General features: G+C 26.2%; 1 protein-coding gene across 1 annotated transcript in view; it reads right to left on the bottom strand.

Moving 5' to 3' along the window:
• Positions 1 to 25,555, bottom strand: part of LOC135930142 (uncharacterized) — a 33,428-nt gene extending 7,873 nt beyond the window's left edge. The window contains exons 1-10 of the mRNA XM_065466928.1: positions 25,442 to 25,555; positions 24,627 to 24,809; positions 22,563 to 22,691; positions 22,165 to 22,447; positions 8,312 to 9,064; positions 7,640 to 7,810; positions 6,370 to 6,513; positions 3,360 to 3,509; positions 3,007 to 3,180; positions 1,895 to 2,224 (exon numbers count right to left, since the gene is read on the bottom strand). Coding sequence (XP_065323000.1) covers positions 1,895 to 2,224; positions 3,007 to 3,180; positions 3,360 to 3,509; positions 6,370 to 6,513; positions 7,640 to 7,810; positions 8,312 to 9,064; positions 22,165 to 22,447; positions 22,563 to 22,691; positions 24,627 to 24,809; positions 25,442 to 25,555 — 2,431 coding nt within the window. The remainder of the gene's footprint in view (positions 1 to 1,894; positions 2,225 to 3,006; positions 3,181 to 3,359; positions 3,510 to 6,369; positions 6,514 to 7,639; positions 7,811 to 8,311; positions 9,065 to 22,164; positions 22,448 to 22,562; positions 22,692 to 24,626; positions 24,810 to 25,441) is intronic.
• Between the last annotated feature and the right edge of the window lie 573 nt (positions 25,556 to 26,128).

Below are 26,128 nucleotides of genomic sequence, written 5' to 3'. Positions count from 1 at the left end.
TTTTGTCTTAAGGCTGATGAGACAAAAGATGCATCAGGTTGTGAAAACCTGAGCATAATTACTGTTATATTTTTTCTGGAGAAGTCCAAGAAAACTTAATAGGAATTATTAATTTAGAGTGTCTTTCTGCTGAAATCATCATTGATTGCATTTTAAGGCAACTTTAAATATTAATTCAACATATAATAAGCCAGGCATATGATGGTGCAAACGTTATGTCTGGCCGAAATGGAGGAGTGCAAACCCTTCTTCAAAAAAAAATTAATAAAAAAGTTCCTTTTATACATTGTTACAAGTTGCATCTTGTGGTTCAAAATTGGTATTATAATATTGTTATCATTTCTAATTTTTTTAATTTATCCAATGCATTGTATAATTTCTTTAGGCGTTTTAACGTATCCTGTAAATATACAGGCCATACTCTTAAGAGACTTTTAGACCAAAGGTGGACTGGTCATTTGGAAACATCTCGCATCATTTATGAGAATTTTGAGGCCAGAAGTATTATTTTACTTTTCTAATAGAGCTCTTAATTCAGAGGTTTCCACTCATGATTCAGCCGAAGCCTCAGGTCTTTATCTCAATGCATGAATATAAATTACGTTATATTAGCCATTATAATTTATGAGATATTAATAACAATAGATCCACTAAATAAGTATCTACAGTCAATAGGTATACTAATCTAGTGGTTGCTAAAAATTGTATTGATTCTACGATCAATATACTAAAAAATAAAAGAAGTGATAATTCTTTTGATTTGATTATAATTAAAGCTTAAAAACTTTTAGCAAAATTTAATCTCACTCCCCAAAAATCATCAAGGGTACGTAAAACGCTTATAAATTTTCAAGATTTTTTAGTTGATAGCAAATTACGATTTGATTGTGAAAAAGACTTCAATTGGTGTTTTTTAAAAAGGATTTATTATGAAATTATTGATAACTTTGTTGATCGGTTTTTAGACAGATTTACACAAGATAATTATAATCTTCTTTCATGTTTCAATACATTGTCCCTCTTTGACCCTGATTATTTTTTATCAGATAAAATGGCCCTATTAAAATCATTGGTAAACTTAAATATGGAAATACATCATGAAATGAAGATAGCTGTTAGCTTCCGAAGTTAAAGAAAAACATAATTTTGAAAATATTCTACATATGTATAGAATAAATTATCATCATGCATAGTGTTGTTAAATGGCTCGATTTGAGCCGATTTTTCAAAACGGCTAACTCAATATTTAAGCCATAAAAATTATGCCTAAGCCTCGAGATTTCGTTAATATATGTCTAGATCTTTGTTACTTCTATCAGCAAAATCTCCAGGCTTGCGTAATATTATTCTGGATGTAATATTGAATTAGCCGTTTTTAAAAATCGGCTCACATGCATTTAAAGAATTGTATAAATGCTATTCAGCAACCATAATCATTGGGATATCAACGGCTTCTTGTGAGGCCTCGTTCTCTACACTAAAGAGAGTTCTATCGAGCACTAGAGAGTCGATGCAGTATCAACGTAAGCAATATTTAGTATTGATGGCTTATGGAAAAAAAATAACACAAAATTAATCTTTTAATTCATTTTCATTAAAATTTAAAAATAAAAATAGCCGTATTCTATTATAGTAATATTTTGTTTTGTATATGCATATTATAGTATTATTTTGTTTTGTATATTCATATATAGTAGTATTTTGTTATTAAATTTTTAATAAAAATAGAAAAAAATTTCTAAAAAATAGTATCCCCCAAAGTAAGCACTTGGCCCCCCCTATCTGAAAATTCCTGGCTACGGCCCTGATGTGAGCCACAGGTATGGCCTTTAGATGGGGTTCGGTTTATAAAAATCGTCATCAAACTGTAAAAATATATATTTTGTAATTTTACGCCATATTTTAACAATGAGGTCTTTGCTGACTCTCCCATAACGGTTGCTGATTTCACAAGTTACATTGATAAAGGGCTCAGAATTTCTAAAAAAATTATCCGTCCCATATATTTTCAGTAAAGCGCTAACGTTTGTAGTCAAAATATTCCTTTGAGTCAGGGTATTGTTGTAGTTATTTATAAACCACCTTATCGCGGATTTAGGATTACTGTCGGAGTCGCATATCACCTGTTCAGTAATTTTAGCTAATATGCTGGTATTGCCATTAGGACCTTTCTGGGTTAAAAGAATTATCTCGTCTTTACTCAAGTGAACTTCTTGAGGTGGATCTGTTAATAATTATTAATATTTATAATTATGTAATTAAAATAGATGAATTTAAACCGATGTCATTTTTATTTAAATAGAAACGAATTAATTGACAATAAAACATCGAGATATGATTGGTTATTTTATATAAAAGTTCTCTCAAAATTATATCCCTTTCGGTTTAAAGGCCTCCTTAAGCTACGATATTCTTTAATGACTTATAAAAGGATTATTTAACCCAAGCCACTATCCCTTAGAAAAATTCAGGGCTATGCTAAATTATAAAATTAAAATAATATATAGTAAAATGTCTTTTATTGAAGGATACATTCTTTTCAAATTCTATTATTACCTTTTTAATTAATATTTTTTATTATTAGTCGTAATGGGCTTTGAAATTCGTGGGGATGAATCACGATTTTAAATCATTTACCAAGAGTAATTTCTAAATTTTTACGGAAATATATTCCATCATAGATATACCCTATGGAATTTGAGACAACCATTAACTTTTAAGTATTTTTTCAAATTTATATGCATAAAATTTATATAAAAAACAAAATGCGTAGTTTCTAAAGGTTATGGCACAGGTTTTTAAAAAAATTGTATACTCCATACATGCTAAAATGCAACTCCTGTCAAGTTAGTTCTTCAATATTTTAAAAATCGCGCTCTTAATAAATAATATAAAATCGAGGGATTCTAAAAGCCCATGAATTCCATATCCCCAATACGACCAATTCATTAGGTAATATTATTTTTTCATTAGAAAAATTATATTAATCTATGCTATATATTTAACATGATATCGATAAGGTGATATGGCTAATTAGACGTGGTTCATTATATTTCCTCATAACTTCATTGATCGTTAAACATTGTAATTTAGCTTGATTATACTTAGATTCCATTGTCAAACGTAAGATATTCATGACATCGTAAACACCGGTACTATCTATCGTAGTGTGATATGTTCCTTTGGGATTATAATGTAAATTATTTGTTAAAATTTTTATTATATTTGGTATGATTATTATGTGGCAAATAATTAGTTTTCCGATTTTAACACAGTGAGACTATTTATTTTTCCTAGTTAGTACATAATAATAATTAAAAAGAATATTTAAAGAGAATTATTAAGGTAGGAATGTTTACCGTTTAATATAGTAAAAGATTTTCCTTTTCCAAGTTTCCAAAATATTTTAGGCATTGGGTTGGCCCCTTTTACTTTACAGATGATTTCGACTGTGTCACCAGCCATCAGAAGTTTTTCGATTGGTTCTATAGTTGGCTTTAAAGGTCTGGCTTTTTTTTTGAAATAAGTTTTAAATATATATATTATTTTTATAGTTTCAAAATATGTAATAATGGCAGTCGATTTTACAATTAATTGGAGGTGGTGGGGGGGGGGGGTTAAACTATATACTAGATTTTCATATTTTTACCAAATTTTAACGTTTTAAACTTGCTCCCCAGACCTCTCTCCCTTGGCGTTCTTTCTTCTTTTCTTTTCTTTTCTTTCCTTTCTTTCTTTCTTTCTTTCTTGCTTTTATTTATTTATTTCTTCTTATAAATGGTTAACAATGAATTCCAAATCCCTCAATTTTTATGGGCGGATTTTCAACTCGCCCATCTTCGCTCGCCCATCTTAGCTCGCCCATTCGCCCATTCTACAGATTGATGTTGGCGAGATAAAAGATTTTAAACAATGACGAGTGATTGGTTTAAAAGTATTTTTAAAACAAGGGGCGATGATAGGCGGGTTAATTTAAAATATTTTTTTTTTTACATATTGCATATTTTATAGGTTTAAGTAAATAAATAGAGGAGCCAAACCATTCAATAAGATAATTTTTAAACATTTGAAGGGGGGGGGGCAAAATTTTTAATAAATGCATCTAGTTTTGCCTATGAATTTCAGACAATTGCGCCACAAACTTTTATGTATTTTTTTAAAATTTGAATAAAAAATCTATATAAAATTAAAATTCACCACAAAATTGTTTGAAATTCAAAGGTCAAAAGTACATATTCTAAGTCTACACATCCTAGAATTTATCACCGACAAGAAAAAAATTTATGTTTAAAAAAGTATTCCAGAGCACGTTTAAAACTTACTATATTACATTTATCTTTATTACGATGAATTAATTGTTTTATAGGTAGTTTATAATTTATATTTAATTTTTTTTTAAAAAAGGAAAAAGTAGATTTTGAGTTTTATATTCACTAATAGCAAACCTCGTTAGAATATATATTTGTTTAAAATTATCGTTGTTTTTATTGTTTTAGCATATTCTAATGACACATATTACTTCGTTTGTCTATTTTCACATTCTTTGGTATCGACGTTGTTTTATGTTTATTTATCAAATATTATGGTATTATGCTGATTATTTGGCGTATTTTTTTAAAATAATATTTTTATCAAACGATATGTATATGTAATTATTAATAAAATGTTTCATTTAAAAATAATAACCTATATACCTAAGTGGAAAAAACATTTTGTAATGTCAAAAATGTATCTATTTGGATTAGTAAGGGAGACTGGGGTTAGTCGAACCAATTTTTACAAAATTGGCTATAGCTCTTGTTGTTTTATAGATAATATAAAAAATAATATATGATGGGATACCTAAGACTATACTCTTTAAAGGTGCCTTATAAAAAATCTTAAGAATAAAATTTTTTTTTTAAATTTTATATTTTGTAAAAGTGAAAATTTTGTTCAACAAGCCCCAATAGAGGGGTGAGGCAAACCACTTCAAGGGGTTTCCTAAACCATTAGTTTTTTTAGGCCATAATAAATTGAGATGCATTTTTAATTAATGATATGTATGGAATAATTTTATTGTTTTATTGTTCAAAATATCTTAATACTTAAAAATTGAAACTTAATTTTGGCTAATTTGGTAAACATTTTGGATATAAAAAAAATATGAATTTTAAGGAGAGATTAAGATTTCTTATCATAAATCCTAAATACCAATCATAAACAGCCATGAAATTGCCTTTTCAAGATTTTGAAATTTTTTTCATTATTAATTACCATAATTGACGTGTATTATGGTTTAGCAAAACCCGCTAGCTCTAAATTGATAAATCATGATTGAAATAATATCTAGATTTGATAAATACTCATAAAACTTACCCAAATTATAGATTAATGTTTAAAATTTGTAATAAAAATTAATTTACATATAAATGATTATATATTTTAATAAAAATTAAAACTGATCAAAATTTTATTTCTTAAATAAAATTTTTAGTAATTAATTATTTCAAAATATATTTTATCCATAGATGTATACTAATGAAAACTATATTAGGATAAAATTTTAACCTTCTGGTGTATTTAATTTTAAAATGAGATAAGGTGGTTTGCCAAGCCCCGGGGTTTAGGTTTACCTAACCCCAGTCTCCCCTATTCATTTAAGAATATTATTAACCGTTTATCTCTGATGTTTTATATTTATTTAGATAAGTATTTTAAAATTATATTAATATTAGAGTTATTAAGTTACTTTTGAAAAGTAACTAATTATACATTTAGCCTAATTTATAAAAAATTATTATAAATCATTTTGCAATTTACAAATTCTAATCAAAGGAATAAATGAAAATATAATTATATAAAGAAGTAATTGCACTGAAAAAAATATATGGAACGACAATGTAATATTTATTTGTGTCTCAAAAAAATCACAACATAATATTTATTTTTCAAAAAATGGGCATTAATTTTTTTGAATTTAGCGAACTTCTTTTAAATTTGATGTCTCCTAGGGATGCTAATTTTTCCCCAAAACTAAAAGTACCTAGAAAAACGTTCTACAGAGCACTAGATGTAAGAATATTATTAAATTTAGTAAATTATAATTTTAAAACAATTTAAAAATCTATAAAATATTGAGATTTTAGAAATGTATAAAAAAATTTTAAAACAATTAATTTTTGGTAAACTTTTAAATTTTTTTATTTCGTTTTAATGAGTAAAATTCCGGTTTAAAAAATTCATTTTAAAATAAGATTCAAAAACTTTACTTTAAACTTATTGTCGTAAAATGGCATTCATTAAGTGTTTGAAATGATATATTAAGAGGTAAAATGTTATATATAAATAGTGCAAATATTATTAAACATTTACATAAATTAGCATTACTAAAAATGTTCAATTTGAAGCTTATGATGCTCATATCATTGCTACGATAGACAACGCCATTTTCTGCTTCGCATGTAAAGATTGATGCTAGATTATCTCTACTAACTTTCAATTTTAATACACTCCAAGAAGAACTCGTATTATCTTGAATAAATTTAAGATAGTTTTGTTTGAAATAAAATGTATATAGAGTAATATACGTGCACACTTATAATGCTTGATAATTAAAAGCACCAAAATTATGTATTTTAAAAAAAATGTCAAGACAAACAATAAATTAGATTAAACATACGAAATAAATGAGGCACATTAGCTCTAAACACCAGGGCCCTGGCAATCCAGGATTTTGCTATGGGGGTGGGCACTATTAGGTGAATTTTTTCTCCATAATTTTGTTGGAGATTTTTAGTTCCACTTATTGTAGGCCTTGGCTATATTAGACTTTAAAAATAATGTTGGGTTTTCACTTTTTTTGTTAAAATGCTTTTTTTCTAAAAATTTTAAATAATAATATTTATTTAAAAATATATTAATTTTAACTAATTTTTCTTTCAATTTCTTCCTTATAATAATATTGTCTATTTTTAGGTATGAGGGGTGGGGGGGGGGGGGTAAGGGAATAAAGGAGGGAAATTTTTACTAGCTTAAAATGATATTTACGAAAATAGGGAAATTTGCGATAGGGCTGGGGTAATTTTCCTCTTTCGCCAGCATTGGTTACGTTCCTTACCAGGGAAATCACTAGCCTTTACTCAAGAGGCTTATAACGATTTTTAGCTATCATTATCTAAAATTCCTCATTTTTTAGCTAGCATTATCTAAAATTACCTTTTTTTAGTTAATATTATCTAAAATTATGATTTTTTTAGTTTACATTATCAAATTTATATTTAGTATAAAATATTCAAAATTTTGAGAGGGTTCTTTAAATTCTTCAGAGTTTCCCCCTCCTAGTGAGGCTACTACTGAACAATCTCTAATAATAAATTGATGTATATCTAGTTACATTAATAGGAAAGGTAAAATTTTATTTAGAATGTTTAAGTTTAACATTGATGATTTTAGCTAGAATGTCCTAAAGGATGAGGGCTACCTAACGACGTCATTATCATACATGACATAGCTAATGACTTTATATGATAATCAATTATTTTACAATACGACTCAACAATTTCCTATTAGGCCACGATGTATATACCTTGATACTATATAACGTCAATAAAGAAATTATACTATTTCATAAATAATATTAAGAGGTAATATTTCTTACCGGGATTTATTATATTTCCGGATCTTGCTGTTGACTTCAACAAATTTCCGGATTCCCTCCAATGCAAATGGGCTGAAGGTTTAGCCCTTTCGCAACTACAATTAATATGGACATATTCGTTCTCGTAAAGTATTTCGTTCGAGTAGTTTATGCGTGGTTTGCTTGGTGGAACTTATGCATAAATTGATTCATTTAAAATATATTTATACGTATATAAAACATTATAATGTTTTAGAGAAAGAGTGAAACTTTTCGTACGATAAAATTCTAAAATAATTCTTTTGATAAAATTTTATCGTGTATAATATCCGAAATTCTTATTATTTTCTGAATTTAAAAAAAAAAAGAATTAAAAGAACTTAGAAGCTGTGAAAAAAAAATTGGTCTGAATACTGACATACGATAAAAAAAATTGAGCATATTGTATATGCCAGGGTGAAAATAAGTGGTTTCAAAGAATATCTAACGAATCATTATATTTGTTAAATATGTGACATCATTGTATTTTTAAAATAAATTTGCACTAGAATTTTCTAGAACTCAAAATAAATCTAAATGTTAGATTCAATTAAAATTTTGGAATTGATTTCTAATATCGGCTAAATGTAATGCTAAATATTGTTTGACGGCAAAACTTTATAATGTAAAAAGTATATATTATATATATTAAACCTAGTATTTCCAAATGTATTCTATGTTCTTTATTGGTCAATCTTTGTCTCAACTTGGGTATGCATATATAATTTCCAGCATCGGTTAGTGTTATATTAGTTATTTCGAGATACGGCACATTCCTTTGAAGACTTGTGTGATCAAAAATTATTTTATTGGAATATAATTCATTAGAATTTGGATCAGAAACAAAATGAGCCCTAGTTGCCAATACTCCTGACATTTTATCTGATTTTGCCTTCTTCAAAATATCTAAAATGGGATCTTTATTTTGGTTAATTGCTTCCCTTACTAGCCCTACTGGTACATAAGTAAATACATTGTCCATTTTACCATCAATTAATTTGACGAATCTGACGTATTGGATTAATTCGCTGTTTAGAGTGTAATTCCAATTTTTTCCTGATGATTTTATAGTATAAGGACCATTTACTAAGATAGGACATTGCAATCGAACTGATACACCAATTATCCCGTAAACATTTGTCATGTTATTGCTATTATGTTTTAGCTTATTATTAACGAGGGTTTTATTAATCATAAAATTTTCCGCGGGTAATAATCTTGGCTCAATTACTGTATAAGCGCTGTTATCATAGGCAAGGTTACTCCCTGTCTTATCCACAGAAACATTATAATGAACATCTCGGTTTACCTGTTTGGTATAATTACGATTACTGCTACTGTTTTGTTTCAAAAGATTGATGACTAAAATTTGTGGAGACTTAGATAGATCGTTTGTACCAGAGTTTTCTGATGTATAGCAGTATATGAATAAAATAAATGCATATTAGGAATTTATATATCGTTGTTTTAATTCATTAAGCAACTAATAATTTAATAATAAAAATTCATAATTTGAAAACTCATATTTATCGCTACTCTGAGTGTAACCAATGACGTAATTTTTTTTCCTAATAAAGCCTTGCAACCGTTTAGGTAAAAAAAAAGTAGTAAAATACACAATTTATAACTAACAAGCTAAGAATCGATACTAGTGATTATAAATTAGAATAACACTAAGTATTTAAATTTAGAAATAGATTTATAATAAACGACAGCCTGCTATCTTCTTTAGATGAACAAAAATTATCGTAAAAAGTTTGATAATGCCTTGGTATTTATGTATGATTTTAAAAAAAAAATTTTGGTTAAAAAGAAATTTATTCAAAAGCGAAGCAATTTGTAAGATATAATTATAATTTGTATAAATTTATTTAAATTGCACGTATAATTATGTTAATTTATATATAACATTTATAATATAGACAACACACACTTTTATCATATCTCATAATTTAAAAAAATAAATGCCATTTCAAAAAAAATTAGAGCCAAGGTGAAAATGAATGGCTATAAATCTTTAAACAATCTAAATTCAAGAATTTAAAACACCTTAGATCTTACATTTATAAAAATGGTTTTAGAGAGGGAGAAGAAGATATTTTATATAATCTGTTTGTCCTCTCTAATAAGGTTCTAATGACTAATAGTATATTTTTATTTAAGCTATAACTTGTTACAATATTTATTTCCTCATTTTATTTCCTTTTCTTCCTTTACGACTATTAACAAGCAATCTTAAGAATGATTGAAAGAACTTAATAGCCTGAAATCCCAATGTAACAGGGAGAACATCCTTAAAATTTTAGATATTATTTTGAAACCCAAATTAATAATTTTATATCCGTTTTTAAACCCTCTCACCCTCCATTCCCCTCTCTCACAATCCGTTAAAAATATTTTTTAAATTATAAATATGAATAAAATATTCACATACAAATTTAACAATTTAACTTAGTGAAAATCACGTTCACGAGTAAAGACTTAATTTTTTTGCAAAGTATAACTCAAATAAAGTGTTACATTTTATAGAAGCACTATTTTCGACAAAAGGCATATAGTCAAAAAAAATTTAGATTATATACAACTTCTTTGCTATAAAGGTAATATATATATAAAGTTATAAAATAAATTATTATAAAATCGAATTTGCGATATATTTGGTTAATCTTGAAATGACCACTAATTTTATATGGAATTTTTTCTTTTTAAAACCATAACTCTACAGTGGATCTCTGCAGCCAGAGTCTGACGGTTCGGCGTAAAAACACGTTTATAAAATTGAACCTGGTCCAACTCGGCCTGTAAAATACAATAAAACATCTAAAGACTAGTTCCCAATTTAGTCCTTACCCCCTCCCCCGATTCTTTTTGGTGCCAGGCGTATTGCCTTACAGAAGCTTAACAAAGATATCAGAACAATAGCCATTGGTTAAACCCGTCGCCTTCTCACTAAAATGATTACATCCAGGATTAACATGAGACCTCTCACCTTCTCACCCTATTTCAATTAGGGATATGAGTCATTGGCAGATGTGAGGCGGAAGTACATCTCACACGTCTTAACTTGGAGGGCAATCCTACAATAAAACCCTTATTAAAATTGAATTTGCTAATTCAAGACACCCTCTCCCATAACTCAATCTTGCAATAAGCGACCACATCATTCCCATGCTACACCAAATTATATTCTTGCAACCAATTTCTATTTATTTGCAATTTAACTTCAAAAAATACTCTCAACCGAGGGATTCAACAAGATAATTTACTAGGATCCATTTTATTTTGCCGAATCAATCAGATAATCTAAATCAGTAATTAATACTTACCTTCACTCCAGGTATGGTGCATAAACGAAGGAATTCTTAGTGGACCTCAATGAAAATCAATAAAACCGTAGACATTATCAAGGATATACGATGCACTGTTTGTCTCATTCTCAACCACCCAATATTCTAATTTATGCGAGTAAACCTTTCAGACCAAAATCTCCACAATTTCAAAATAACTTCCAAGGGGAAACTAGTACATCCAAATCTCCCTGTAGGCTGATTCTCTACATACTACCTTCCTCCACTCTTCTCTTGATATCGTCCTAAACTTGGTGACCTTCTTGACTTGCTACCTTCGCATAAATCATTCTTCCTCCTAAAAATTTCTTTAAAATTCCACGCATTTTTTACTTCGCTCAACTCTTTTTTTTAAATATCACATCCCTCTTAGCATTTATGAAAAGAGAATAGGATCTAACTAATAATATTTTAACTAAATTCAATGAAATTGCATCAGTTCAAGATTAATTACCCGCTAAAAGTGGTGGTTTGAGGATTAGATTTCCCACTGATCTTGCTCTCACTGCTTTTATTTCGAGTTCTTATTATCACTATTGGAATCCACCTTAATTGTATGATAACCTTTCCTCAAATCTGCTATGGCGTCAGATATAGGCAGAAATGAACAGTTTACCTTTGCAGATGGGTAACCCAGGCCAAATTCTTAAGCATAACCAATACAATTTCTTGATCCAACGAGCTTTACTATTGACCCATACCTTCAAAACTTGAGCCACCAGGGCTTCTGATGGAAAGTAGCCTGACGGAATCAGTTTGATCCCATGGAAACGGGGCCATTAGATACAATATCCCTACTCAATCAAGCTCCTATTAAGCAAAAGAACAGCTCAAAATTTTCAAATATTCAAAAATCTCAGAAGATTATATTTTTATTTCAATAAAATCACAACCTTCACTATCTTTCCTAAGCTTGCATTATCCTTCTTAAAAGATTTATCACATTTGCAAGCTTAATGGCGATCCTCAAGAAGGCTTCTTCCTAAGACAGAGGTTAGCCATATCTATCCTTTAACCCAATTATATAAGCTTCAATGGCAGTCTTCTCTCAAAAGAACTTTGCTAGACTTACTCATTCTTCTTTATTCTTCTCGTTTTACGTTATTTCTTCTTCTTTTTTTTTAAATTTTGGATTTTTTTTATTTTAATATAAATGATTTATATTTTAACTATTTATTATAAAAAATTGTAAAAATATAAATATGTTTAGTTTTTTTTTTAATTTAAAAAATTTTCAGGGCATGTTTAAATCCTAAAAATAAAATAATTTCTTAATTTTTTTGCCTTCTGATATAGAGCAAACTCATTTAGTTTTAAACCTCAGATTTGTTGCTTTAACTAATGAGGCCTATAAATAATATTAATTTTTGATAAATCTTTTATAAATCCTTTTTAATTTTTGTTTCATCTATCAAGATGAAATCAAAAATTTTTTAAAAAAAATCTTTTCTCAAATTTTGAAGATTTTCTAACTCTCGTTTTTTGATTCAAGAGAGAAGAGAATAATCAATTATCTGTTATTAACTCGCTAACTCATTTTGCATATTTTTTAAAAAAAATTGATCTATACCAATATCGATACAAATACATTTATTTGTATAATACATTTTTAAAAAATCTTAACATTTACTATACAAATCGTTAAATTAACCCTTATTGTTTAGAAAAGGGCGACTTGAAAAATTTGGTTGCTTCCAATGGGTTGATCAAGTTGAAATTATCGATTACAAATAATATTATTTAAAATGAAGAAAGAAACTTTGTTTCTTTTAACAGAATCATATGATAATCTCATAATTATTCAAATTATAAATTTATAAAAATAAAATTTTTGTTTGTTGGAATTTAATTTTTTTTAAAGTAGTTCATTCATTCCCTAATTATCCAACTAATATATTTTTTTTATTTCTATTATTATATAACAGTCTCCTAAAAAATAATTTTTTTAAATTTTTTTAAGCAATTATGGAAGTACAAATAGAAATTTTATGCACAACTAGTGGTGTTAAAGGTCAATATAATTATAAAATAATATATACTATATTACATATCTTTAATAATATTTTTACGTGTCAAAACATTGTTATCATCCTTAATTTGTTATTATCTTTAGCAAGTGGTAGATATATTAAAAAAATGCGGACTACAAGTTACAAACTGGTTTAAAAAAAATGTAATTTAGCTCTAAATATAGGCAACTTTTATAAATTAATCATAGCCCTACACTGACCAATCAGAGCGGATCAACACGCGCCGGTTAAACTCGCAGGGGTCAACTGACCTCTCAAATTCTAATTGGTCAGCTTGGATAGGCAATTTCTTTGCATTTGAATTCGGACCTTGATCTAAAATTTAATTTTGACCGAAATTGACCGTTCTAGGATAAATTTTATATTATATATTTTTCCTTATGTTTTATATGAATAATTTATTCAAGAAATAGACATTAATTATTCTTTCAGCACTTAATTTTTATGATTTAGTTAAAATATTTTACCTTTTTAAAAAGTCCAACAAAATATATTTTGATCGGAAAGGAATTATTTCTAAAATAATTTTTGGATCAGATCTGACTCGGATCATTGAAAAAAAAATTCTCCAGATTTTAATAAAAATCTATAAATATACTTTCTCTTATATTTATTTCTTCAAATTTTAGATAAATTATTAAACACTGCACAAATATCGTTAAAAAATTTATTGTATAATGAAAAATATATTCCTTCAATTATGGAAATTTGTTATATCAAAAAGTTTGAGAAAATACTCTGGAGATGTACCTCGTTTAAGTTACAAATACTTTCATAAAAATGTATTTTTTACATGTTCTAAGCTGCATTTTAAATATATTTCTCAATATCGTTTAAGCCTATAGTTTAAATCTACACAAAATACTCAACCAATATTTATAAAGTCTGCTGAATTTCGAATGATAAATCACGACAATATTTTAGCATAGTTTAAATTGTGACATTTCTAGAAATGTTAATAATAAAAATAAACTTATTATTATTAAAATACTATCAATTTTTACCCACTGTGGGTTCCTAAAATAAGTGGTAGAATTTAAAAGTTCCCTTGATAATATTTTTTTGGACGACTTGCATAAAATACATTAAGCGCTTACTTATCATTCTTGATACTTTTTATCAATTATGGGAGAAAGTGCAATCTGATGGCACAAACTTTAATTATGAATGAAATAGATGGACCATAATAATATTATACAATTTAAATATGTTCTCTTTTCTTTTCATGATTCATTTTCATTTTTATATATTTTTTCCCACCAGTTGATAACCAAATTAATAAATATTTTCTATTATTAATTTATAATTTAAGCAAATTTAAATTATAAAAATAAAAGATGAAATTTAAAATAAAATATAAAATAAAATATAAAAAGTATTTTGACTTTGAATATTTGAAAAATATTAAGCAAATTTAAATTATAAAAATAAAAGATGAAATTTAAAATAGAATATAAAAAGTATTTTGACTTTGAATATTTGAAAAATATTTAAAATAAGTGAAATAAATTTCGCTACGTGATATTTTATTAACTAAAAAATGCCATCAATTATCTAATTTTGATTCATAATATTATATTAATTTAATTGTAAAAATTTTAATTTTTTCAGGTCTTAAATAAGTTCATTTATAGATTTTTAAGTTTAACGATAGAAATTCCCTGAAACACTATAAATAATCTTTTTTCCCTTTTTTTTTCTTTTCTAAACATATAAAATTTATTTAAATTAAATATTGATATATTTAGGTCTGAGTTAAAACTATTTACATTTTAAAATGTAGGTTAAACGGTCTTAAATTTTGATTTGAGACTTGATCACATATAAAATCAAAATTTTGACACATGCAGGACTCTAGTTTGAACAATGATGTTAATTTTAACTTTGACTGACATTCATTCATAAATGCAATAAAAAGTATATATCATTGAAAGGCTTTTAAGACCAAATATTAAAGTCATAACAAAATATACAATCCAATGGCGTCTACTATAGCTGACTTTAGTGTATTTATATCTATAAACTTCAGAAAGTTAAGTATTAATGTCATTGAGTTTGGACTAAAATATTTATCATTCGAATTATTAAATAATATTGAAAATATTATGCCATTAAAGATTTTAAATTTATCATATTAGATTATTTGTACTAAATCTCTAAGGCTTAAATAAACAATATTTCCTATTATAAAAATTAGTCTCAAGTGGGTGGGTTTTTAAATTTTTAAATAATTAGAAAATTATTTTGTAAGAAAGTTTATTATATTTTTTTAAAAAAAAGAAAGTTATTTTATGATGAATATATTTTTATTTATTTTCAAGCTTACTATTATTAGATGTTTGAATTTGATTGAATATTATTTTATAACCTTTATAAAATTTATTTTACAATAGGAATCACAGTGTCGCTACTAGTTAATCAATGCTTTGATTTTACTTAATTAAGTAGAGTAGAATAAGCAAGAGACTATGATGATTATCATTACTATTATAGGTTAAGGTAATTAAAATAAAATTAAAACTTGTTTAATTTTTAATTCTTAAATTGTTTTGACACCTAAAGAATTTGTATAAAATTAATAAATTTGGTTCAAAAAATAATAATGATATTTTTTAAAAAAAAAATCTAAATTATTGTTCTGAGCGATTTATATAAAAATTATTTCATTATTATTCAAATATCAATATGTTCTCACGGTGTTTTTTAATCATCTTTCAGCATTTATAAAAGTTGAAAATATAATTTTTTATTCTTGTTTAATAGTGCGCACAAATTGAGAGTTTCAAACGCAAATAATGCATCTCGACTGTCGCGTTAATTCGTAAAATTACAGCTTGACTTTAGAAATAATTCAAAAAAAGAAAAGAAAATTAGCTTGCTCCTTCATTCATTTTGCAAGATGGTCGACAATCAACTCTTTAAGAACTGGATTTTTTTCGTAAGAAAGTCTATAAAACCTTGTTAGCCATAAAAATAAATTAAAAAAATAACTTGTCTTTTAAAAATGGAATATTTAGAAATTAGTGAAATAAAAGGCAGACGATATAACATAATTTACAAAAACCAATTTTTTTTTACTTACAATTTAAACAAGGGATGCCTTATTAAAAAAAAGTATGGCAAAATGAGAACTATCAATTTGTTTGCACTATAGCTCACCTAGGAAAAAACAGGAATTCCTGTGGGATCTCCTTCTACTTGCTTCTTGTATCTTACAATTTTGACTTGCCCCTCCCCCATTTACTGGATTGTCATGGCGCCTATCCATGGGATATTGACGTAAAATAATCGATAATATTAATTTAATTGATGTCTACCAAAAAGTTAACAAATATTATATTAATATTAAGTAAAAACATTAATACTATATAATAAATTATGGTTGAACATTTAAAAGGAAAAGGTCAATATTAATATATTCAATATTTTTTTATTATATACTATAATAATCATATTGTAATATGACGCAAACTAAAAACACTCTCTTAAAGTGAATCAAAAACGAATAAACTTTTGCTCGTAAAAATAAAGGCTTGATAAAGAAGTTTACAAATTACAATATAAAATTTAATCTTTAATTCATATTTTCAGAGTTCTTTCCCTTTACTTAGTCTAATTTCTTATGTTCGGATAACCGAGGGATGGTCACAATCTTAACTATTATTTGAAATTATGATGATTATGCTGCCCCATAAAAACATTATTCCAAAAAATATTTTCAATGAATATGTTAGAATCCTAAACAAATCTTATTAATCTTAAACTTAAATATAAAATCAATCGGATTCTCATTACAATATGTTAATTTGATTATTATACTTAAAAAATTTATATGTTTAGTTTATATTAGGACAAAATTATAGAGATTTAATTTTTAATATCCATTCAATCATAATCTAATTATTTGCGTATTTTTAAAAAAATATAAGTGATTCGTGTTAGTTACACTTACATAGTCTTACACTTCCTTTTTAAATAATATTTTTAAAAAAATTTATATTAGATTTTATTTATATTTATTTTATAATTCTTTTCTCGTTTAGGTGGCACTCTTCTTAGATTATGAACGAACCCTCGATTTTAAAAGTATATTATAGTGATTATAGAGTGAAAATAATCTATTTTTTGAAAGTAGTAATCATGTACCTTTCTTTGTCACATTTTTTTGGATATCATCCCCTAATATAAATTCGAGATTTCAATTAAACAATAACTATTATAAAAACCTTTTTTTTATTAATAAAATTTAGCAAATTCTTAATCTTTCATCAGTTGCCTTAATATTGAATATTTTCATTAAATTATTAAATCGTATTAGAAAATGAATATATAATTTTTTATTTTAATCGAAATAGCATTAGAAAAATAAATTTTTATTTTAACTTTAAGTCTGTCCATCTCTTCCTATTTATTTCTTAAATCGATACTTTTGTTTTAAATGCATTGAGTAATGGAGGAAAAAAAATATTAAGGCGGCATGCCAATGACATGACAATTAAGATTTTGTCTGAAAAAAAACCATTAACCTAAAAAAACTATTTTAAAAAGAGTGAAACATAAAAAATTTTAATATTTTTTAAAAAATTCGAAAATCCCAGTTAATTATTTTTATTAGCGGAGTTAGAAAAAGTTTTTACAAGGTATTTGTCAGAGACCTGCAAAGCTTTTTCATGGCCTGACCCGGATTTCCTTATAAAAATTTCGGCTCGGCCTGAATTATTTTAAAATATATTACATTTATTCAGAATTTTTATAGCTAAATAATGGGGATTTAAAATATTCGATTTTCGACCCAATGCTTTTTTTTAAAAATAGGCCCGGCCCAGGTATATTTAGAAGACAGGCCTCTCCGGTATTTATATTTCTTAAGTGATTGGACACAATATATATTATTAGTTATAGAAATTAATTAATATTTTCGTGATTTGCTTTGGTGAATCGTGACTTAATAATTGAAGTCTTTGATGGAAAAATTAGAGAAGATATATATTGTTGATAAATTATAAAGTATATAAATGGTAGCATATGCTAAGGACACTTTCAAATCTCACCTAGTGACACCACTGATTGATAATATCAAAATATTGATAAGCTAAATCATTATTAATTAAGAGCAAGATCTAATTTTAAAAAAAAAATCTCCATAAAACATTTAAAGTTTTTTTTGAATATTTTTTATAATACAAAAGATATATGATTGTTAATAAGTTTGACTTTTGAAAAAAAATATTATAATTTCTAATCACTGTTTTAAAATCATATAATAAATTATTATAACATATTTATAATAGTAATGCACGCATACACAATGATAAATATATTTCTTTTCTTCTTAAAATACACCTTATTTATTCAGTGATATTTTAATGTATTATGTATTACACAAATAAATGTTTGGGGAATATATAAAGAAGTGACTATTCTCTTTTTAACTATTTATAATATATATTTGAGTAGTATACTTTATATTATTATGATTTTTAAATATATTATAATTTAATGGTAAATATTTTATTATTAGTTAAAGGTCAAATAATGTTAGAATCGCAATGTTGTTATACAAAGATACTTAACTTTAAAAAAATGTAAAATAACTTAAATGAATATAATAAAAAATGTTTTATACAGAAATTTATCCTTAAAGTTTTTAAATGATACATTAATAATCTTTGTTTTACAATTTTTTCTTTGTATATTTAATTTATTTTTCTATTATCTTTTTAATCCTTTTTAAATCAAATTTGTTTTTTAAAATATTTATTCAAAATGTTTAGAATTTAGAAATGTAATATATTTAACATTTTATTTACTACATCTATGATTGCAAATATTAAATACAGATTTAACTCGAATGTCGAGATATATATTTTTTACCACTAGATGCTCTAAGTAAGTCGGATGGTTAGACTCGACCTGGTTAATTAACGATGCCAATCATAAGGCCAGTTCTTTCCATTCCCTGACAGCAGTTTATCATAATTATTAACCTCATAACTTTTTTCAACATAATCTAAAAAAAGGTTCAGAATATGTAAAATTATAATATTTACCCAATTAATGGAGCCAAATTTCGATACCCAACTCAGAATCCCTGGCCAAACATGTCTCTCATTTACATTAAATGGTTGAGAAAATTTAAATAATCGCTTATAATGATTTGTTTTAGAATAAACTTATATAACTCTTTTCTTAGCTTGAGATCATATACAATGTTTTGTCTGGAAATATATCTTGTTTTATTATTTCTAAAACATTATATCCCATATTGTGAAGAATAGATAATCCCTGTATATATATTCTCTAAATATATTGATGTGATGCTCTTTAATTAAAAGGGACATATTTCCTTCTCCATAAATAGCCTATTACAAAATATGCGCTATAATTTATAAATTCAAATTACTATTTTTTAATTTGGCTAACTTTTTTTTATAATAAATAATAATTATAACTTTCCTAATGTATACAAGCCTAACCTTTCATTCCAATGGAATATGTGATCTTAGCGTAGAATAGAATGAATCCAATAAAAACGGCAATTTTTGATATTAAATCTATTTCAATCGGAGTCATAATAATAATATTAACGATTTTTCATTAGAATTTATTTTGAAAAGTCGTTTCAGGTTGTAAAAAAGAATTTTAATATCTATTTAATCTTCTTTTTTTTATTACTAATTCATGTAATAGATTATTACCTTTTAATTTAATTATTGATAAAATTACATATTTAAATAAAGAAAGATAATTCATGTATAATTTAGCCTTCAATATATTTAAATGTAAAATTTATTAAATTTATCCCATAAAATTTTAACGATCTCCTTTATTATTGATAGTTAATTAACCAATTCTTCTTTAATAAATGATTTTTATTTATTACCTTCTTAAATGTGACATTTATTTTCATTTTTTTTAAAATAAAAATTTAGTTTTATTTTTTATAATTTAATTTATATAAAATATAGCAAGATGATATAATTATTCGAAAAATAAATCTTAACGCTAAGATTCTCCTTTGAGGCAAATAACAATTATTTAAATAAATAAAATTTTTATTATATTTTATATAAAATATATAGAATAAAATAAATATTTTAAATTACATTACAAAGATGAAAAAGTCGTTAGATAACATTATGTCACATTTAAAATATTTTTTGAAAGATAAAAATAAAGTATAATAACTTCATATTTTTTTAATGCTTAATTAAAATTAATTTAATATTATTTATTTTTTTATATATTAGATTAAAAGTATCGGAATATCAATAATTTTTTTAAGAAGAATCATGTCTATGGGATTTAGATCTTAATTTTTTAAAAAGCCCCCTTAGAATAATATTTCTTAGAATCTGAATGAACCAAAAATATGGTTCCTATTCTAAATATTTTTTAAATCCGTTTCCTACAATTGTTTTAAAGATAATCTGATTGCCGGGTTTTAGATTTTTTTACGGTTTCGAAAGTTCGGGTTTCAAACTCTGAAATCTGAACCTGTTCATGAAAATATTTTGGTTCCTAGAAATTTGTGGGTTCTGGTTGTTCCTACACTTCTCCAGGTTTCGAGGGTTCCAGTTCTAAATTCTGAACTTATATTATAATAACTATGAATTGGAATATAAAAAAACGATCAATCAATATAAAAGCCTTATATAATAATTGAGAAAGTTGGGCAAAATTTGGCTTACCCGCTCCGTTCGTGTTATAGCTAACTTTTGTTGCCTATTGTTAAGTTAGTTAAATAATAGGGATCTCCATAGGAGAACATCTAGGAAATAGTCATAAAAATGCAAAAAATCAAGTGGTAGGAGTTTGCAAGTGAGATAGCGATTAAAGAAGGAAGAATAATATGTTATCGGTCGCTAAGAAGATAAAGATAGAATGAATTAATTTTTGGCAACTTGACTTATCTATTAATAATGCTTCATTATTAATTTACCCTTTTATTTTTTTTTATCTGTTTCGAAACATGCATTTTTTTTTAAATACTGGGAATGAAAATCTAAACCCAAGAAATAAAATCGCAAGCATTAATTTCCAAACTATACCTCTACTACTTTAATTATTAAACTGAAAAATTTTTTACATAAAAATCTATCATATTAAATGAATTATTATATCAAAATAAAAAAAATTTATATTTATTTCTTTACAACTAAAATTAGGTTTTATGAAAATGAAATGAATGATTACACTAAAATTAAAAAAAATATTTATATTCCATTTTTTTATTTATGCATAGCTTTAAAGGGGGGGGGAGGATGACATGGGGAAAAGCAAATCTATTTCTTTTATTAAAGACTGTCTAAAATAAAAACTAGCAATTTTTGGTTTACACTCAAAAAATCTAATAATAATTCTAGTTCACAACCATTAAAGGCTCTAATAGAAATAGAAAAATTGAGCTTAGGAAATTTTTTGGAACTTGAAAAATGAAAACATTGTTATAGATGAAAAAAAATTGTAGTGTAGAACATCTCTAAAAAAATGCAAGAAATTATTTTAAAAATATCTTGAAAAATATTTTTATAAATATGAACCTTGGTATCCTTTTTTTCTCACTATGTTTAAACCATTCAGGCCTCTATATTATGACCCCTTTGCTTTATTAACCCTTTCTTGCAATTCCATACTTTTTCACTCACTCATCCATATCCTTCGTACTCGTATAACCTTCACGTGTCCTTTCCTCTCAGTATTTTTAAATCATTCAGATTTCTATATTGTGACCCCTTTGCTTCATTTTTAACCCTTTCTTGCAATTCCATACTTTTTTATCTCTCAGGGATATTGTACACATTCATCTCATTGTTCTCAGGTCATAGATTCGCCTCCATTATCTATATCCTTCGTACTCGTATAACCGTTCACATAGCATAAACTATCTCCTTTAACGCAAGGGACACACTCCTATCCCTTGAATCCATCAGTTCTTTGAACGTCTTCCTCCCATGCTTAACCTTCACTATCCAAATTGATATCCCTATGTTATTCAGCACATCTGCAAAGAAACAAACTTCGTCATTACTATTACAAGTTACCTTAAATATAATAAAAATGCCCTTTACTCTCAATTATATAACTTAACAACCCAAAATAATTCTTTCTAATAATATTAAATAAATACCATTGACCATTAACGACGATCCATATTTAACATAATTATCTTTATTTCCAATAAAACCACAACAATCTAACATAAAATATGTAGAAAAATATAACATAATATAATTATCCAATTCTTCATTTCTCAAAGGTCCACAGCTGACATCCAAAGGTCCACAGCTGACATCTAATCCAATATCTCCCAATCTCCAACTACGGGTTTTTCCGAACAATGAAACACACCCCGTGATCCCTATCTCCTCTTCTTCCCCCAAGGAAAACTTAATTTCCCTGTCAGAAAATAACTGACATTTGATGTATTATATTAAATTTATTTCTTCTTTTTTTCAACAGTTACAACACGCCCACCCTTCACAAGCCCAGCGTCCCTCTCTCTGTGGTGTTGTTGTATCGAATCACCTCTTTGAATTGTATCGAATCACCCCTTTGAATTGTATCGAATCTCCTCTTTGAATTGTATCGAATCACCTTTTTGAATTGTATCGAGACGCCTTGAAGACGTTCAGGGAATTTGTCGAATCGTCTTCCCTTATGATGATTTATAATATATAATGACCTGTACATTGGGGTATCTGCATTTATAATCTATGCAACATTAATATGGACAATGTAATATCAGCAAAACATAATAATTCATTCATTTTAAGACATTTGGGAAATATGAGCTATAATACACATTATTTGGATATGATTCATGGTAATTAAGAAATAATGATATTACATATAATAATGTAATGTGAACATATTGTCTGTGTGTGAAATGCAATTTCAACACATGTAATTTTCCTTCTGTCATGTAAAAAAAACAAAGCTACATTTATGTAAATATTTCCTAAAATGAATAGAAAAATCCATCCTTAGGTATTACAAATAATTGCGAAACTCTGCCAAACAAAGATTCTACCTAAAATTACAATATATCCATATACAAATACATTTAATATTTTATATGAAGGAACAAATATAATACGTAGAAAATACAATATTTCCCATCTAGGAATTACTCAGTATCCTAAGAAAAATATACCATTTCTACCTAACTCTGTCATCACAGTTAGCACAAATTCACAAAAATGTAGAATGCAAAATAACAACAATTGAGAATATAATGGGCTATATGGTATATATGTAAAGAATTTTTAATATACCTTCACAATATAAAATAATTTGAGTTTTTCTTTAAAAAATATGTTCATAATTAAATAGTAAAATGTGATGTGCTATAAAATTATTACAAAAATAAAAAAAATGTATTATGCAGCATAAATTTACAAAAAAAATTTACACCAAAAAAAAAACTTTCTCCAGTATGCAAACTAAACAATATTTTCACCTCAAGGCATACCCCTCAACACGGGCTGACCTTATCTGTAAAAATATTTTCCCTTCACATCATTGCATACCACACAAATAATATAATAATTGCAAATAAAACTTCTTATAAAAATTTATAATTTAAAAAAAAAATATATATATTAAATATAAAGATTTCATAATTTGGAAAAAAAAATATTATACACCATCTAATGTATCATACAAATTCCTATCCAATTTATATATACACTAAATGCAGACACTAAATCAAAATAACTATCCACATCTAACATTATAGATATTATTCTGACTTCATCATACTTCAATTCCTTCAAATTCTCATTCATAATTAAATATATCATATGTTACCTATACAATATATTAACATTATACATAATAATTCATAGTTAAATATATCATATGTTACCTATGCAATATATTAACCTTAATTAATAATAAATTATCCCATACATATTCATCCCTTTACAAACCCAAAAAGCATAATTAAATAATACACACTTTATTACAAAAGTCTATATCCATATATATTTTCATAAATTTCACATATTTAAATATTTAACAATCCTTTCTGTCCTGCTGTTCATGAGGTCTTTCAGCTTCCTATGACGGAATACCTATAACACCATTCAATGAGTTTTAAGGCATACCAAATAATGATCAAAATTATATGTACCATATACATCTAGACATAAGATAATATACCAAATATTACTGTCTTAAATTCCTGATCTTATTTCCATATTTCTGCCTAATACTCATTACATACTTTCTATCTTACACCTTTTAAAGTTAAATATAAAAGTATAGAAATTTTTAAACTCAATCCTTAATCTCACTATAGTTTTTTTTTAGTACTTGCGTTGTGATTTCACATTAATCCCTAGATAGATCCGATCCTGGTCATGGCACCAATATTACAAGTTACCTTAAATATAATAAAAATGCCCTTTACTCTCAATTATATAACTTAACAACCCAAAATAATTCTTTCTAATAATATTAAATAAATACCATTGACCATTAACGACGATCCATATTTAACATAATTATCTTTATTTCCAATAAAACCACAACAATCTAACATAAAATATGTAGAAAAATATAACATATCAAAGGTCCACAGCTGACATCCAAAGGTCCACAGCTGACATCCAAAGGTCCACAGCTGACATCCAAAGGTCCACAGCTGACATCTAATCCAATATCTCCCAATCTCCAACTACGGGTTTTTCCGAACAATGAAACACACCCCGTGATCCCTATCTCCTCTTCTTCCCCCAAGGAAAACTTAATTTCCCTGTCAGAAAATAACTGACATTTGATGTATTATATTAAATTTATTTCTTCTTTTTTTCAACAGTTACAACAATTACCTCGATTTTAGATATACAAACCAAACTTGCAAAATTTTTGCCTTACTTATTTTATCTTGGTGTTGTAATTTATTTATCTTGATATAGGTTGTAAATTTTCAAGTTAAATTTTGTGTACTGTATACTTTATCCATATTTTTGAAATATGACGACAGGAAAGAGAAAAGCAGTTAACAATGACATATAATAATGTCATTGGAAATTAATAAAAGAATTCTTTAAAAATATAAGGTTATGTGTAATTATTAAATCTTTTAAGCAAAAAATAAAAAAATTTAACAGGTGCTAATTTGTTCATTTATTAATATTAAGAACATCATATATATTCACATAATCATAAATACTAAACATAGATTCAAAGCAAAACATTCATAATCAATTCATTGGTAACTTCATCTATATGGATGAAGTTCTTTTTTCATGTCATGTTCGGTAGCTAGTTATTAAACCCTTCCCTATCTCCTTTGTCCATTCCAAAACATTATCATGCAATAGTAAAACTTGTGGTCCCAAATTTAACGCTAAAAAGTCCTAGATGATCCCGTTATCGCTTACACGGCAACTAATCACCCTACCCAATTCTGCAACAACCTCTGTCACCAATTGTAAATATGTGGACAGTCCATAAGGCGTTAAACGGGAATGGTTCTTGAACAGTCCGTTATCGCTTAAACCACCATTCATTGTAACCACCACCAATTTACTCCAGTTTCCAAATCCTCCTCCTTATTATCATTAACTTCATAGGTATCTTCACTTGTCCATATCGCTGGGCCTGACTGTCTCATTTTAGATTGAATCTGCTGGGCAACTCCCCTCGAATATCTTCGATGGACCACACCTAATCTAATTTTAATCTGAATAGAGGATTGTAATACGACTATGGCTTCTAGCTCATAGCCTTAATTTTATAATTATATCTTAATTAACCAGGTTTTCTTTTAACAGCATCGATTTTCAACAATATTCATTATTTACCAAGGATCAATTATCCTACTAAACCCAATTTTCATGTAAATGTCACTCTTACCATTAGTATCCACATAAATTCAATTTATTGTAATCAGATTTAATGACATTTCCCCAAATTCAGTCAAATTCTAATAATCTCAATATTTTTCATTTAAGTTCCCATATTTATTAATAATTTTTCGACAACATACATCATCTTAAAATTTTTAAAATTAATATTCATTTATTTAATTATATTTCATTTTACAATAAGGTACAAAATTAATTTTCAATTATACCCATAAC

Source organism: Gordionus sp. m RMFG-2023, chromosome 5 (genome assembly GCF_954871325.1).
Source record: "Gordionus sp. m RMFG-2023 chromosome 5, tfGorSpeb1-WG-v2, whole genome shotgun sequence".
Classification (NCBI taxonomy): Eukaryota; Metazoa; Nematomorpha; class Gordioida; order Chordodea; family Parachordodidae; genus Gordionus; species Gordionus sp. m RMFG-2023.
Note: the sequence above shows the minus strand (reverse complement) of the source record. Positions and strands in the feature narration are given on the sequence as shown.